General features: G+C 38.9%; 2 protein-coding genes across 2 annotated transcripts in view; both read left to right on the forward strand.

The window, feature by feature from the left end:
- LOC144665646 (uncharacterized) overlaps positions 1-18,332 on the forward strand; it is a 123,121-nt gene that overhangs the window by 66,268 nt on the left and 38,521 nt on the right.
- Positions 1-18,332, forward strand: part of LOC144666597 (uncharacterized) — a 56,829-nt gene that overhangs the window by 34,080 nt on the left and 4,417 nt on the right. The window contains exons 15-22 of the mRNA XM_078528001.1: positions 3,603-3,784; positions 3,918-4,248; positions 4,776-4,824; positions 10,991-11,370; positions 13,987-14,250; positions 15,411-16,081; positions 16,545-16,794; positions 17,261-18,061. Coding sequence (XP_078384127.1) covers positions 3,603-3,784; positions 3,918-4,248; positions 4,776-4,824; positions 10,991-11,370; positions 13,987-14,250; positions 15,411-16,081; positions 16,545-16,794; positions 17,261-18,061 — 2,928 coding nt within the window. The remainder of the gene's footprint in view (positions 1-3,602; positions 3,785-3,917; positions 4,249-4,775; positions 4,825-10,990; positions 11,371-13,986; positions 14,251-15,410; positions 16,082-16,544; positions 16,795-17,260; positions 18,062-18,332) is intronic.

The following is an 18,332-nucleotide window of genomic DNA, read 5'->3' on the forward strand; positions in this document are numbered from 1 at the left end:
CATAGAGCAATCGATGATCACATCGTAACCCATCTACCCTTGCTGCCTGCATAAAGTGATGAAATGATGTCCGGTTGGGGAAACGGAGTTTGTTCGTAGCACGAGTCAAGATCGAGCCCGAGTCAACTTCGAGTCTCGAGTCAAGTTCGAGTCACTTTTTTTCACTTTTTTTGCAATAATATCGTTTGACTATACCGTAATTGTTATTGTAAACATTTCATCGGGAATTGTGGCGTATTTTGCTAGAACTTTGTAATTTTCTTTTCAAGCAAAGATTGTTTTGAGTAATTTTGCGGTTTTCTGCTGGGTTTTGTAAACTTTAAAACCTGGTTTACAATCAGAAAAAACGCCTACAAGTAGGCAGTGTTCAAGATATCGCTTACTGTTTTTGATATTTTTTTAAAATGAAATGCCCTCTGGAATGATTTTAATAGTAATATAGTTGATGTTCTTGGGCGTAAATATGTTTTTGGCCCTTCTCAGAGCTCATTTTAGAGCCTGAGTCGGATCTATTATGGATACCGAGGAACGTTTGAAAAGCAGTTGCGAAGAAAAATCAGGACTAAACTGTCGCAATCGACAGTGAAACTGGAAGAAGAGGTCAAATGACTCAGATTTTGCTGTTCTTATACCTCCGGTACGTATATAATTTTCACACAGCAGTTAAAAATAAAACTGCAAAAAAGAAAAAAAAGGAATTTAACTTGACTCCAACTTAACGCGTGATTCGAAGTTGACTCGGGCTCGAACTTGACTCTCGCTACGAACAAACTCGGGAAAACGTAGGAAACATGTGTGACTAAGTCGCGATTGCCTTTTTGTTTTGGTTTTACTTCTGCTTGGTTAAAAAGGTAGTGAGAGTTTTTAAACCAGTCATTAAAACCAAAGGAACTGATATAGATTTAGGCAAGCCTAAAAGCGGAGCTCCCCTGTTATTTACCTTCTATACTTTTCTAGATCGATTTTTTATTCATGTTATTTTATTTATATATTATTTCACCAAGAACAACAGCACCAAATACAAGCAAAAATAATTGATCAATCAAAAAAGGATTATTCAGCAGTCTGTGTATAACCCCCAAAGATAAACTATTAACCCTCGGATGAACAAGCAAACTAATACCCCACCAACGTACGAAGGGAAGAGCGGAGGGGGGTGGAGCCCCACCCCAGAGTTTTCATCCTATCTAGGTGCAGCAAAATATTTTTCACTGAGTAGAAAACCCATAGTGTACTCTACAGGATGGCATAATTTTTGTTGGCTGTGACGTCATATGTCGTCACATGACCTCATTTAATAGCCATAATCTTGGAACTGAGATCTTGGATTTTGTATTTTCTTAGATAGTAAAAAAAAGTATGGAGGGGGCATATACACCCCCCCCCCCCCCCCTGTACGTCCGAGGTTTAACTCTCACAGATTAAATAGGACAAAAAAAGCATTGTTCTAGAAAAAATCCATACCCCTCACGGTGGCTGTTACATGTATGTTACAGCTGTATATAGCATAGAACTGGAAAGTTTTACATGCAGCTTCCCCTACCCCCAAATGGGGGCCTTATTTGCTGGAATGGTGACATTATTATTGTTGTCCAATACCAAAAATAACGGCTTTCTCCTAGCACACCAGAGTAAAAGCTAGCTGCACGCATAATAGTGACATCGGCTGTCATTCTGACAAATAGGGTCCCCCTATATGAGTCCCTTTCACCTGGGGGGGTGGGGGGGGGCTTGCTTACTAACATGTAATAATAAGACTTCCTCAAAGTCATTTGAAGCACAGTTAAGGTATGTCGCATTCATGTGACCATCACTCGTGGTCGTTGCTGGGCTTTGCTTTGTAGCACTTTTCGGGCAAATAACTTGGTGCAAGTCTACTGACATATAATATAGCTGTGTTCAATGTTACATCATTTAAAGACTGAATTTGGTTTTGGTAAAATCACAATTTACCCACAAACAACAAACATTGCAACATTTAATTAATAATTATTAAATTGAACTGTGTATCTGACGTCATCATGATTACTGTTCTTCTCAGTGTAGGAACTGGGAATTAAATGTGTGGATAGCAGGATGATTTTTATATTGCACCACATGATTCTATCACTACTAGCTTTTTTCATTAATTTAAAATTACACTGACCGGTTCATATTCAGTGTAAGTACATGCACATAAGTATTAGTTGTACATGCAATGACGAGATAATAAATACATCTGATAGTTCAAAAAAATTTAGTAAAAAAAATTTAAAAGTTGACACTGGCTAAAAATATTTTGTGCGGACGTTTCGGCCACTAACTGTTGCCTTCTTCAGCAAAATGTAAATTACAAATTTGCAAATTGCAGGAGATCTGTTCTTTCCGTCAGACGTTTTTAAGTGCTGTTGTTTCCCCACTTCGATGAATTAGCAACGGAATAAAAATTACCGCGGAAAGGTAGTAAGGAATGCTCAGTAGAAATTGCTTTGAATACAACTTGTGTTGGAATTATTTCGACACAAACGAATCTCAAAAAGTCTACATTTCCTTGTTTTGACATACTGGTACACGACGACAGATAGCTAGAGCACAGCTCCGTATCAAGAATGATGTATAAGATTGATGCTAGTTTAATCTAAAAGACAAAACATTTTCTACTCTGTTAAAAAATGTACATCAATAACTATAAATTAATTTATCAAAGCTTTTCCTTGTTTTATCTGTCTTTGCTTCAAACTCAGTGAGTAGCTTGGAAGTTGAACATCCATTTCGATTGGTCGTAGAAATCTTTTACTTTGGTTGGAAAAGGGGGAAACGAGGAATATATGTATTCAGAAATAATGTATTGATCTGCAAAATGTTAAACTGTCTCTCAAAGTAACATAATTTTCGATCGTGAGGTCGTCTTGGTAAATTGGCCTTTTTGCTGTGAACCATATCCAAAATATTGCTGTTAACCATACCATTTCCCGAAAGCTTTAGCTGCTTGTACAAATTGTTCCGAATTGTACGGAAATGCTTATATACCTGCCCCGACACTTGCCCCTTCATGTAAAGGACCATCAAAAAGTACATGCGCCTGCGATTCAATGGCGAAAATTTTCGGTCAGCGGTAAACTTAAAAAAAAAAACATTCAACCTCGATGTGTTCTACATTTGAGCCCGCGATATGGTCATGTGATACTGGTTAGTGGAATCCTTGTTTAGACAGCTGTCAATTGACCATAACAAAGACGTCAATCATGTCCAATATCAAAGAGATTTCAAAGGTAAAAGACGTCGTTGACGAATGATGAGACGACATTCTTCTCCCTCCCGGTCGGATTGCCTTGTGACTCCCGTCCCCCTCCCCGAGTGTCTGTAGGCGCGCGCGCGCGGGCGGGCGTGCGAAACCAATTTTTTTTGGGCTTCAAGGTTTCACAAAAATCATTACCCGCATTACCTATAACTGGAGTCGTCCATTACCTCTCGGCACGAGACATGAGATTGGTTCTTCAAGCAATAGATAACAGGTCAAAACAATGCGCTTAGACCTAGAAAACAATAAAGGCAATGTTTCCAAAAGGAAGTGGCTAATTGTTTAGATACCTAAAACACAAAACTTTCACTTCCTCTTTCAGCCTCTTCAGAAGTTGCTGTTACGTGTACATGGAGACAGTCGTACCTACGCTACTGTATCTCGATGCTTGTTAAGTTATGGAGCTGACGTGTGCAAGTTGAACAAAAAAGGAGAAACACCACTAGACATGTGTCGTGGATCTGAAGTTGAACAACTCATTCGAGAGATCGCAGCTTTTGGCGGGTACTGAAAACAACATTGTGTTTTAATGGTGTCGTTTTAAGTTTCTCAATAGTCATTTTGGTTTTGCATTATGCTTCTACATAGAAATGCTTTTTAGGCTCAGTTACATTTTACATTTTTTTTTTAATTAAAGGAAGTCGAAAAATAGGAAAGTTCCAAGTTTTGGGGGCACAAACCAGTCCCAAAACAGAGAAGAATCAAACAGTTTACCTAGCTCTGCTATGGGAATAAAAGGAACACAAACAGTTGTGGAAGGTCACGGAATAAGTGCAAGTGAAGCTGGTGATAGACAAGAGTATGTAAATAAAGACTCCGACAACGTCAGCAGCCAAAAACGACCTGGCCAGTTAGCAGAAGAGATGAAAAATCAGGCTGACATGGAACCTCCTAAAGAGAAAAAGAAGTTCATTCGTGACTGCACTGGAGATCATGAAAGAGAGAAAGTTTATGACGAGGAATTGCAGGTTGGTTGTTGAGTACAACCTTTCATTTGTTTCATCTTCATGTCAAATGCTTTGTTTGCTATGTTACTATTTTTTACAAATGCTTCATGCCAGTTAAGCACCCCGCATGTAGAAAGGAAGGGACATTATCCATGATAGTCAGGTGTAGCGTGTAGCAGTTTATATCATCTTTTTTGTAAAAAATGGTAAACAACAACAACGACCAAAAAAACATTGTACCACGATTTGTCAAGTGCTTGAGTTCTTTTAGCATTTTTTATCTGTACCTTAGCCAGTAATGTGCATGCCCCTGCAGCTACAGTCATTTATAGTTATTAGTTGTTTAACGTTGTTCAATATTTGAGTTGTTTCTCTTGTCGAGAATGCAATAAAACTGTTGTTGCTAGTTAATCAATAGCTCAGGTAAAAAATTTCCTAAACATCAACACTTATTTAGTTAAATCAACATCCTGAATAAGGATTATTTGTTGCCAGCAGCAGTTAAACTGGCTAATAATGTACCTAACCACTTTTGTTTATTTGTGTAGGCTTTGGTACGGACTGGAAAACAACAAGAGGCCATATCGCGTTCAGAAGGTAATGCATTTATTACCAAAGAATAATAATTTTAAACTTAATGTTTTGAATGGTCTGAAGAATTCTTGGGCACAATTTTGGTAAAGAAAATGCATTTGGTTAGCAGTTTAAGTTACAAAGTCTACTCCCGAGTTCAACTCCTCGGCTACGCTTGTGAGCAGTCAGCTGGTCTCCCTCCTGCCAGTTGAAATATTTAATTATGTTACGTTTATTTACATTGGAGTTGTTGCAGTATTTTTTATATACTGGATCTGAAAAGCCCCATTGGAGACAACATTGGAGAGTGTTAAATTAAGTCAGCTACATTATTATATTGCCTGGTTGATTGATTGATTTATCCTTTTGATTTACTTCGTACTCAGAGGAGGAAGAGGAAGAGGAAATTGTGGTGTAATAATTTCACCAAAATAGCAAATTTAGTTACTATCTAGACATTTTAAAGGCAGGTTTCATTTACTTCAATTGCATTTAGAAATGTTTTATGCCGCATCCCCGCGTATCCGTTTTCATTGGAAAACGATTTTTCCTCGTTTTGTAACAAAATTTGCGTCCACTCATCGTGTTTTTGAATCGTTTTTGATCGCCCACTAGAAAACGCTAAAACTAGCAGTAATCATAGATTAAAGAGTGCGTTCGAGTATTAGTATGTTGGAATAACAATTTATGGGGTTTTGCATTGAGAAGGCATGGTTTATTTTTGTTGAAGCAGGCACCCTGTTATAGATTGTAGCAGTTTTTGATATGATAAAGCAGCATTTTTGGATGAATGCTACCTAATCAAAGCCATTCAAATGATTTATCACATGTCGTGATTGTGATTAAAAGAAGACAAAGAACCTGAAATAATGACCGGAATGGCAAAAGCTTATTGGGTATCCAGACAACTCGCCCCCTAGAAAATTCGCCCCAGACAACTCGCCCCCAATCTTAAGGTGGCTCAACTGGATTTTCAAGGGGCAACACCGCTCAAGTTTGAGAATTAACTACGTCGCCATTAACAGTGCTATCGAAAAACGATCACCACAGTTGTCTTAGATAAAGATGAAATTTTTTTATGACCAGTGTTTTATTGACATCGGAGTTGCCATAGCAACGAAATGACGTCATTACGTTTTTTACTTTCGCTCGTATTCCTCGGCACCAGGAGATTTTTTCGAAAATCGCTCAAAGGAGCTTGTACCACACATGGCTGCCTCAAAATTGGCAAAGTTTGAACAAATTCTATGAGAGCGTTTTCGAAATATTTGGGGATGAAGTTTTCGGGGCTATAAATACAGTCAAAAACATACTAACGAGAAAATGGGGTAATATCTAAAGAAAACGAAGCGCTTGTGAATTGCAATTTCATCTTATGGTAGTTTGATTCCATTTAAAATCGTGGGAAAACAGTGGTGGGGATTGCTTTGGTCGATTGCGAGAAAAAAGAATTTGATGAGCGTGCGTTCCGGTGCTCTTGTTGCCATTTTTGTTTATAATTTGGTATATGCCTACAAAAGTGATCATAAATTAAAAACCGCTCGATGAATTTTTTAAAAATTTGACAAACACGAGGTTTGTCATCGATTGACATAGCTTGCAAGTCTCAAGCTCATTGAAAACATTTAAGGCAATAAAATTGGGCCTCCAATGTACTGATTTTTCTCGCAGATTTCGTGTTTACAAGCGAGTGTCCTCATTATTCACGGGTATTGTTTTCAAGTGTCATATCTACGTGCACCACTACAGCAGAAAATATCATTTGCATTAACCCCTTCGCTGCTAGGAGGACGTACTCAGTACGTCCTGTATCGGTTTTTTCATATGCTAGGAGGACGTACTCAGTACGTCCTCAGTTAAAGTACTCGTATGCATTCGAACGCATAGCGCAAAAACAATCTAACCGCATATAAAAATACTTATGGGGGCCTGGTAAAGACTTGTACATTTGGTGACAGATACATGACCAGAAAGCCTACAACCTTCTTGCTCATTTCCCAAAACACATGCTATCCGCCATCTTGGATTTGCGACAAGTGATTCTTCAGTGAATTTTGTGGTTGTTTCGTTCTTTTTTCGCTTGAAACTGGCAAGCAATGAGCAGAATTATTGTTAACGAAGCTCCAGAGAGATCGTGGAACAATTCTGACATCCAGGAAGATATTTCTGGCAATGAATTCTACGAAGGAATGAAGTTTATTTGGACGAGTGTAAAAGCTCAGACCATTGAACTTTTCACATGCTTCTGAGGAACGATGAGTTTTTATTGTTGTTCTATCAAGAGTTTTTAATGTACATTTGGTTAAAATTTGATTTATGTAGCTCAAACCTGTTTAAAACGTTTAATATATCAACGTATTTTACAAATTTGCAAAATACTCATTTTTTGTCCGCACGCGGGTGAAAAAATGGCCCGCAGCTAAGGGGTTAAATAGGACGCTCGATTGCTTTCCGAAAATTTTTCCGAAGCATGCTTATCTGCCTTGGGGTGAGAATAGCAATGACAATATATGCAGAATAATAGCTTTCGTTTTCTGGACAGAGGTCCTTGACAGCAATAGCCCGACAAATGCTGTTACAATTTTTAAAGCAATATAAGCATGTTTCGGAAAATTGTTCGGAAAGCAATCGAACGTTCTATCAAATGCAAAAATGAAATTTTTGCTGAAGTCGTGCACGTGGATATGAAACTTGAAAACAATACCCGTGAATAATGAGGACACTCACTTGTAAACACGGAATCTGCGAGAAAAAATTAGTACATTGAAGGCCCAATTTTACTGCCTTAAATATTTTCAATGAGCTTGAAACTTGCAAGCTATATCAAATAATGACAAACCTCAAATTTAACAAATTAAAAATGGCAACAAGAGCACCGGAACGCACGCTCATCAAATTCTTTTTTCTCGCAATCGACCAAAGCAATCCTCACCACTAGTTTACACACGATTTTAAATGGAATCAAACTACTATAAGATGAAATTGCAATTCACAAGCGCTTCGTTTTCTTTAGATATTACCCCATTTTCTCGTTGGTATGTTTTTGACTGTATTTATAGCCCTGAAAACTTCATCCCCAAATATTTCGAAAACGCTCTCATAGATTTTGTTCAAACTTTGCCAACATCGAGGCAGCCATGTGTGGTACAAGCTCCTTTGAGCGATTTTCGAAAAAATCTTCTGGTGCCGAGGAATACGAGCGAACGTAAAAAACGTAATGACGTCATTTCGTCGCTATGGCAACTCCGATGCCAATAAAACACTGGTCATGAAAAAATTTAATCTTTATCTAATACAACTGTGGTGATCGTTTTTCGATAGCACTGTTAATGGCGACGTAGTTAATTCTCAAACTTGAGCGGTGTTACCCCTTGAAAATCCAGTTGAGCCACCTTAAGACAATATTATTTGTACCCGACTTGTGTTTTGGTAAAAGAGAGTGAAAATCTGAATATTTCTCGTTTTTAAAGCGTGTGCAAAGAGAGACAACTTTGGCAAACTGTTCGTTAGCAAAATGACTCGTGAGCAAAATTGGGGGCGAGTTGTCTGACATTCGCTTATTGATATCAGAATAAATGTAAATAAAATTGAATTCGCTCCTGGAACTTTGATGTGAAACACACAAAACATAAACAAAACCACAAATGCACTAGCCGATATTAGCGATCATTTCGTCTACTCCATAAAAAGAATTGTTATGTACACAAAAATAATTCTTTATTTCACTTGACTTGTTATCGGTTGGATTTAAACGACTTTTATGCATCTTTAATTTGTTCCTTCATAATTAACTACTACTTGTTCGAGGCCCCAGTGTGTGTTGCTTTGGCTAAGCCCTGCCTTTAACCTTCACAAACTTCTGCCGGAAATACTTTCGCTTCGATTTAAAATTCCACAAATACGTCAAAATACAGACATAATTCATACAGTAATACACTACACGCATTAATGTAACATTCAATATACAACGATTTCCTCGTTAAAATGTCTAGCATTTCTAGGAATAAGGATACATCACAAATTCTAAGAAGCGAGAAAACAATTTTGATCTTTATTACACCCACTCTCGTTGCATGTAATACTATGACAATTTATTGCAGGAAAACACGCTGCTTACCTACGAACGAACTCCCCACAAAACTATGCATCGTACTCGATTTCAACTCTTTTTATGCCGTTCGGTGGCTGACGACGACTCTGCTACCCTGGATGATGACCCTCTAACGTTCTCCATGACAATTTCCGCCAACTTTCTAGTTTGGCTACACGTTTTTAGCCCTTTTCTTCAAGCAAAAAATGTTTCTTATCTCAGTTTGCGACGCCATCTTGTTTTGCATGAATCTAGGCCACCTGTGGTTACCAGTTTCCCGGCCGAGACTTGCCCCTGCAAAATTTTTATTGGGGTGGCCATTTTAGTCTCCTTACAGGAATGTGGAATTTTCCTGCATATAACTGTGCACAGGACACCAGTTATCGAAAACTACAGGGCGAAATTAGGTTTGCGTTCTCCTTCGTCGAACGCAATGATTTGAAAACGCTAGAACCGCTGACAAAGCAAGTTCTTTCACCAGTAAAATGAGCCCTCAAGACAGTAAGTGGCGCCATTTGCTTTGTTTATTCTTTTTTCGCACGTCGTTTGACCTGTTTTGCGTGTATTTCTTTGTTTGCAAATTGAAAATTTGCAAGGAATAAAAAATCATAGTTTATTTGTTGGATGTGAAACGACTTAATTGCCAACGAGTCAGCCGAGCCAAGAGGCGAGGCTGTCGAGGCGGCAGAATCATAGAGCCGTGTGCGTGTGAGTGTATAGGCAGAGAAAATCTTAAGTTCTACGTAAGGGACTTTTTTACCATATTTGGGTGTAAGTAAACCCCATATTTGGGTTGTATTGTTCTTCCCAACTGGTTCCCATTCTCTCACTCCTTGCTAGAGAGCAAATGGCCAAAATGGCGTCCACGCGGCTCGCTGTTAAAATTTTCAATGTGGTCATTCATCCTTTTACGATAAATACACCATTATGGAATTCTAAATGGAAAGAGAATATTCTACAGAATGTTAGACCGCCGAAAAAATGAACATCAAGGTCTTCAAAGCGATGAAATAATCTTTCGCCTTTGGAGTCCTTTGATTTACGAAGAGAGACATGAAAATCAAAAGCGAACTTTTGACTTCAAATGGAGTCTTCTTAACTTACGAGAATTGTGAAGTTGGGTAAATGCTACCTTTTTGTGTTTATTGTGTTTATAGTAATTGTTTGACCGATGATTTAATTCGAAATCAAATACCGTTTATATTTTATTTTAGCGACGCTAAAATTACTGCATATCATACACGCAAGAAAGTCAAAAGTTTTTTGCTTTTAACGGCAAATGTAATGTTTACTTGACCGTTTAAATTTTGTTTTCTGTTCAAAATGTTTGCATGGGAATCAAGTTTTGCGTAACTGAACACGACACTTCGCATGCGAGACTGAAATCTGACCCGTCCATGATGACTGTCTCTGATTACTGTAAATTAAAGCATCTTAGCAGTTTTGATTTTGGGATTTGATTTATGGGAAGTTCTTAAAATGCAACTATCCCTTTTGTGTACGCAAACATTTTAACCATCGCATGTTGTAATTAAAAAACAGTGATTAAACCTCATTTATTGCCCACATTTCGTGACATTTTTAACGTTCAAAAGAATTAAAAGATTTGTCAAGAGTTATCAATCTGTCAAACCCGTAGCCTGCGTAGCAGACATCTGATTACATCTGTGTACGTTTTTTAGTGCGTTTAAAAGAGTGCGCGATCGCGAGAATACGCGCGCTGGAAACTACGACGCCTGCTACGCAGGCTAACAAACCTGTGTCATTTATGAACACCAGAGAAATAGTGCTTTATTCGCATATTACCTAAAATACAATTTACCATATTTTGGTCATTTCAAATATAGTTTTATCAAAAACCATTCAATATCTGTTCTTATGAACAAATATGCGTATTTCGCTCGTTGGCACTTACCGATAGGTACAACTAGCTAGTTTAATACTGAAAACAAACTTATTATAATTACTAATAAAAAGGTTTGACGTAAAAACATGACCTTGCTGTGTTAACTATACGTTTAATATGGTGTCTCAAAATTCAAGCCAATATCAGTGCTATGAACAACAGATTAGCTTACCTTGTTATTCATTCTAACACAGGTCCGATAGTACCACCTGAGATTCAAATCCAAGGTCCTAGAGCTCAGGCTGCTTATCAAGAAGCCCTGCAAAATGGAAGTGTTCAAGTGTACCGCGGTCGCATAATGGTCCTTGGCCAAGAACGTGCGGGGAAAACAAGTCTGAAGAAATCTCTTCTTGGCATCCCTTTTGACTCTAATGAAGAGAGCACTGTAGGGGTCGAAGTTGACCCATCCAAGTGTCAAGTGGAAGTCGACCAAGTCAAGAACTGGCAGCTTACAGAACAAAAGAAGCTTGATGTGTCTGAGTTTAAAGAAGCCGTAGCAAAGATGATTGCCAAAGACTTGAAAGAATCAGAGGATAAAGACAGGAACACCATTGCTGACATGGATTTGGAGCAGGTAACAAATAGATTTTTAGTTCGTTTGTCGGAAACTGCACATAGCGATAGCGATCGTTGATTAATTATTGTGGTAATTTAATATCAACCAGACAACAATAGCTTTTTTAGGTTTTCTTCAGGGGTGTTAAGTTTCGTCTTTCGGAGCTGTGTTTTTCCTCTCGAGGACAAAATTCTATGAATATTGTGAAAATGTGGACAGCTTTCTTGAAAATTCCATATTACTGGCACCTGCCACAGGACCAAGTTCCTCAAGATGTCGCAAAAAAGCAAATGGGTGAGTTGGATGCGGAGCTAAAAGCTCTACGTCTCAGGAAAAAAAAGTGTGACGAAATCATCGAAAAGCGTGACAAGCAAACCATCGAACGGCAATGTACTTCTATAGTTTTACTAGCAGTAGAAATAGATCAGTTAAGAGGATCGATCCAGGAGACCAAGTTTTCTCAGGGAGAGTCAAAAGCGCAAGTCGAAATCTGGTCAGAATAAATAGAGAACGATCGGCGTCTGGCAGATGATTAGTATTTGTAATTGGACAACATGCTGTCCAATTTGGAAATAATTTGATGAAAAAAATTCCGAGGGCAGCCAAAATTGGACGAGGTCGTAGCCCGAGTCCAATTTGGCTGTCAGAGGAATTTTTGGAATCTAATTATTTCCAAATTGGACAAGCATGTAGTGCGGTTACATATTAATTATATAGCGTGTAGCCAGTCAATCCAGCGTAAACAATAAACTTATGTCCAGAACGGGAAAAGCATTCAACAATAGTAGGCATAACACAGCACATGCAACTCACTCAAATAAAACTTAAACAAAACAGTGCAATTTTATTCAACTGAGTTTGCGAAGCTTGCTACAAGGTGAGTGAAAACACTGCATCAATCAAAGAAAGTCGTAAACAAAGTGTCCGTAGAGCTTTACAACTTCTTAAATCTGACATACTCCTTTCCACTATATCGTTCGTACTTTATCGCCGTCTTTTCTTTTCGAATTTCAGCAAAAAACGACAAAGAATTGCATTTAGCTCATGACGATGAATCTGCTAAGAATATCTGAAAGATTTCTTGCTTCGCTTCGCTGCACTTACGCTTACCCAACTTTTGTACTATTGGAGGTGTTTTGCTCTTGGTTTTTTGCTTCTTAGTGAAGCTAGCTCCTCTTCTAACAACGTAGACAATTTCTCTTTGTTGTTACTATTGCTGAAAAGCTCAAAAAGAATGGAAAAACGTGGCAAACCTGTCTTAGAAAATTCCGCCATTGTCGACTAACAATGCGACAAGTTTACAGGGCTGACGCCATGCTTTGTGCTAATTGGCTAATATCCGTCACATGTTGTTATTCTTCGATTTGATTGGCTGATACAAAACTGTCCAATTTTTCTTAAATTGGACAGTTTTTGCATTTTACCTGAAAGTCCTAATTGAAATTATCCAAATTTAATCCTTAAGGAAAAATAGCTGCGCTGACAATATAGGATTTACTGACAGCTACATAATTACGCAAATAAGTTACAAAAGAGTGATGATCAAATTGTCAATGAGGAAAGAGAGCATGATCGGGAATAGATTCGCGAACAGGATCTGGAGCATGAAAAGCAACTTCTTAATCAAAAGTTGCAAGCTGCGTTCAAACAAAAGAAGCTGGGAGAGAATAGGTCCGCTGTAAAATATTCCAAGCTATCCATTTCACCTTTCAGGGGGGCTTTGATTGATTGGGTGCATTTCGAAGGTCAATTTGCTGTGATGGTCGACTCTCAAAGCGTTCCAGCAGTTGTAAAGTTGGCATTACTGGTGCTTAGAGTTCGCCAAGGAATAGATGGTCTGCTATTTAACGAAAAGAGCTGCGAGCGCGCAAAAAATATCTTAGAGAAAAGTATGGTCACCTAGACGAGGTCCCAGGAGCTTATATGATAAATCTTCTTGAGACGGCAACGATAACAGAAACAACTGTGGCCAAATTTAAAGTTCACCAGTTTCACAAAAAGCTTATCTTTACTGTGCAGAGCCTTGAAACACAGGAAAAGCTTGAATCAGTTCAAGGTGTGGTGTATTAAATCCTTGTGAAGAAATTGGAATTCCTTCGAAGTGATCCCTTTTCACACGTGCCCAGTGACTGGCGTTCGTGATCGTTTAAGGAGTTGCTAGAAGCGTTATGCCAAAATGTACAGACATGAATACAACCAGCTTTTAACGTCCTGCTTTAAGTGATCGTGTTTTTCTCGGAGGATCGGCATGTCCACCAACAATTCATGGGTCTATTGTGATAGCATAGAGCATGTTTTGTCAGACTGCGGCGACATATCTACTTTCGAGGAACGAAAGGCTTTTTTAGTAAGCGAAAAGCTTTATTTTAAATGTGTAAAAAAAAACAAAGCGCCAACAAATGCCCGAGCAAGTTGTCGTGCCGCACTTGTCATATAGAACACCACACGTCGCTTTGTCAGCAAGCGTACGTCTGAGCCTAGTTTAACAACTAACATTTATGGATCGTCTTTTATTCATCTGGTTGTCATGGTTGACGTAAATGGCTGGAAATTCCGCGCTCTCCTCGACAGTGGAGCGAGTCAATTGCATTTGTCGTCTACTTTGATTGATCTTTTCTGAGCCCATGTGGTTAGGAGTGGAACGTGTCGCGTGGTAACGTTATTGGGCGTGACAACAACAAAGCTGCAATAGTAAGGCTTAAGTTAACTAACAAGGAGGGTAGTATACGATACCTACACACTCAACTGCCCAAATTACGTCGCATGGGAAAGCTGAGCGAATACGACGCAATCATTCATGATCGAATGACAGAGGGCGTGGTTGAGCCGGCTCCTTTACGAGCTACAGGAAAGGAGTTTTACATGCCTCAGTGTGATGCTGTGACAATCTTCTCTGACGTTGGTTTTGAGCGTCACAAATAGTATTCTAAATAGGTTTCTGAGCGAAAGTCATATTCAGAGCCAAGTGAACAGTTGTTGTCTGTCGATGATTTCAATTTCAATTTCTGCTAATACAACGGGAATTGGCGATTCTATGGCTGTTCTGTTCAACTGCTTGTAGTGTTTTCCGTTGTATTAAAAGTTTATTTCACGTAAGGCAGAGGTTCAGTAAGTCCATGATGTCTTCAGTCAGTAACGTTAATGTAACAGTAGGTTGTTGGCAAGTCCGTGCCAAAAAGCAAACTGAAGTGGAATACTGGTGAACAGTGATTTCACATCAAAAGACACAAGTTTGTAGTTTTCAGGTATCTGTACAGTCTTGATGGCGTCGATAAAGTTCTCAGTAGATTTGTCAGTAAAAATGGATCCCACTGACGCGTAATTTGTCACGTGCGTTTACTTGCGTGAAAAACGTCAGAGACAATGAATGAACGACTTGCGTACACGTTTACGCAAGTCGTTCATCCATTATTTCAAAAAAAAAATTCACGCACGTACTCTAAACGCACGCAAAAAATTACGTGTCAGTGGAAATCCACCATAAGTATAGTAGTTAGGTATTTAGACATTTTGTACTTTGGGGACTTGTAATCGTCTTTTCATATTTTTAAACTTGCAAGCAATTTCTTTTTCTCTTTATATATGAAGTTGCTCTCTTTCTGTAGCCTTGGATTTTCCTGTCTGTCTTTGACTTCAACTCGCGTTCTGAGGGCCTTTGATTGTTTGCGCCTTAGAAATTCTGACCAGTTTGAGCACACCATGTTTGCTTCACAAGCCCATCCCTTGCACACTATCTTTTTAATTTTTGAAGCGGAGATTCTATCTCTCGCATCTGTCTCGCCGTGACAGGTTTTGTTTTCGCCGGGTCAACTATTTTTATCTTCATGTTTACATTAATTGTGGTTATTTTCTTTTCCTTCTCTTCCTGATCTTCTACAGGCTGGTGCTGAAGGTCTTGGGCGATCGGATGCTTCACCAACTTTGAGATTCAAACCAGGAAAACAAAGAAGAGATTAATGCCCCAAGTAGGGATGTGCTGCAATGGAGCACGCCAACAGATCAGAATATCAGTCAGGAATTGATACAACTGCCCTTTTACCAGATGATGTTACGGAAAGGATGCCAACAGAACAGGAAGCTTGGCAGCAAATCAAGATAACGACTTAATGATTGATACATTTGCAGCTTTACCAAGTGATGTCGTGGAACTCGTTGTCCAGTACTTACAAGGTCTGAAATTAGAGGACGACATTCAAGATAAAGAATTTCGCTTATCTGTGTGGGATTTTGCTGGACAGCACGTTTATTACGTGTCGCATTCCGTTTTCCTTTCTCTGCGAGCTGTTTACGTTTTGGTGCATAACCTTAACAAAGATCTTAATGCTCATGCAGAACCTTGCGCCAAGCAGGGCACAGTTGAAAAAATTGTCCAGGAAAACCCAAATAATCAGACAAATTTGGACAATTTATTGTCCTGGCTGGTTTCAGTGCATTGTATTCGGCCCACAACGTCTGAAGCAGATGATCAAAAGGAGAATCCTCTTTGTCTCCGTCCTCCCGTCTTTGTTGTAGGTACACATGCTGATAAACCGTTTAATAACATTGTGAAAATGGAAAAGTGCATCCAACAGAGTATTGTCGGAAAGACATATGAGAAGCATGTTATCAGGCCATTCTTTGCTGTGGATAACACAGGGTCATTGAGTGACTATGGGGTTCAATCACTGCAGAAAAAGATCATGGAGGTGTTGAAACAAGAACCATACATGGGTGAAGAGGTACCGATCAGGTATGACGCTGTGAAATGAATCATTTCGGCTGTCAAATAACAGAAACCTGCAGATGCTTTAGAAAAATTCAGTCGCGTTGCTTATTATAATGAAATGCCCTTTGCCAGTATGCCAAAATTCAGAGGTCTTAGTCTCGATTCAGTAACCATTGACCTGTCAACCCACTGCATAAAACTGTCAAGTAAGATCTAATTTTATAACCAAAAATTCACATACTGCTTTTTACTGGCCTAAAAACTGTGTAGTTAAGGTAAGTTAAATCGCTATGTGATTAGCCCATCTGCATCATAGGATTCGTCAAACTTTATATTGGTGGTAAGATTTACAATTCTTGCAGGTGTCGTTATTTGCGTTAGCTTACTGTAACGATTACAACTTAGCAATATTAAGAAATTATATCATCCCAACGGTATTAGCTGGCAATTTGCAAACCAGCTTTTTATGACCTGTTGTCTTTCTTAGGTGGTACAGCTTCGAAAAAGTTATTGAAGAACTGGTGGCAACGAAAATCCGTCACATGGACCTCGACCAGCTTCTAACAGTCACCAAACGAGTTTGCCGTATAGATGACGAGGAAGAATTGTCAACCATGTTGAATTTTTATCATGACCTCGGTGTCATTGTGAAGTTTGGCCGTACTGTAGTTTTGGAGGCTCAATGGCTGATAGATCTGTTCAAACAACTGATTACAGTGCGACCCTTTAACGAAGTGGTAAATAGCGATATTCCATTAAGTAAATTCTGCTTTTAGGTCAATGAAAGACCAGTGACGACTTGCTAGTTAGATGTGTAAGGTGTTAACCTGTTTGTTTCTGCAAGTGGGACTGAATATGAAAGGAGAGGAGATTTTAATTGAACAAATCAGTGGAAAAAAATTTGGACAGTTCGTACCAAACAGGACGCGAGGATTACATTAAAACGAAAGAAAAACTTAAGAATTCTGGTTATTATACAGCCAGATCATGTCACCGTACAACTAGCCTGTTGGTTCAAAAACAAAAAGTCTTGCAACAAAAACGGTGGGAGGGGGATCAGTCAATCAGAAAGAAAATCAAAACCTATCACGTTTTATCCTTTTTTGTTTTGAGTCCTGATTCGTTCATAAGTCAAACTAGCAATAAATTGTCTCGAACAATACAGTCAAACTAATCCCATTGTTTTTTGATATTTTTAATCAGAATCCCCGGTACTCAGATTGCTGGCAAGAGCTTCAGCAAAGTGGCATTCTAAGGATGGATCTTGTCGATCATGTTTTTGCAGATCGCATTCAGAAAGGCCTTTCAAAGGAGGACATCTTGAACATGATGGAACTATATGGTTTAATTGCCAAATTTTCCTTCCTTCCAGCGGATGACGAACAGGAGGAAAGATATTTTGTACCAGCCCAGCTTAGATCATCTCCCTCAGTCCTGTATGACATAAAACCCGCTGACTGTGATCCTTGTCCAATGTATCTGCACTTCCCTGATGGCTTTGTACCTCACGGGCTCTTTGCTCAGCTTCTGTCACGATGTATAAGATGGTGTTCTGAGCGCAGTCCCAAAGAGGCTCCTAACTTGTACCAAAATGGAGCGAGGCTTTTCATTGGAAAGCAAGTCATTTTTGATCTGATCCTTATTTGCAGAAAGAGGTTCATTAAGGTCATATTGAGACGCATTTCTGCTTCAGACCCGCCAACCACAGCTTCGGCGACAGTCGCAAGTGACGTCCGTACCTTTCTTGAAGAAACCTTACAAGAAATGAAACGTGAGTTATCCTGGCTACGTAACCTCAAGTATGAACTGTGTGTGGCTTGCGCTCACTGCTTGAAGCGCACTGACCAATGTGCCAACCATAGATCAGTTTTGTGCGCTCATGATGACTGCCTGCATCTTCTCCCATTATCATCCGACGGACAGATGGTCTGCCGAATGAGCTTTGACAACGAACCAATGGAAATTTGTGGTTTGAAGCAGTGGTTGCTGGTCCACAAAACCAAAGTAAGGATCCTTTTAACTTTCATAAGCATGAGTGCCATTGTTTTAGTATTTAGGAAAAAAATAAATTGTATAAATTTGTATAGTTTTTACCAATAACGTTTGTTTTGTCAGTTAAACAAAAATATAACATATGCAAACATATAACAACAACTTTCACCGAGTTGTTCATTCCCGCTAGAGATAGTCCTTATATTGCAACCGTAAAATTAAATGGTAGCTTTTTCAGATGACAGCTTTAAATAGATACATGTTGTTGCTCGTTTTCTGTACT

The sequence above is a fragment of the Oculina patagonica genome, chromosome 9 (assembly GCF_052425735.1).
Source record: "Oculina patagonica isolate OP01 chromosome 9, crgOcupat, whole genome shotgun sequence".
Classification (NCBI taxonomy): Eukaryota; Metazoa; Cnidaria; class Anthozoa; order Scleractinia; family Oculinidae; genus Oculina; species Oculina patagonica.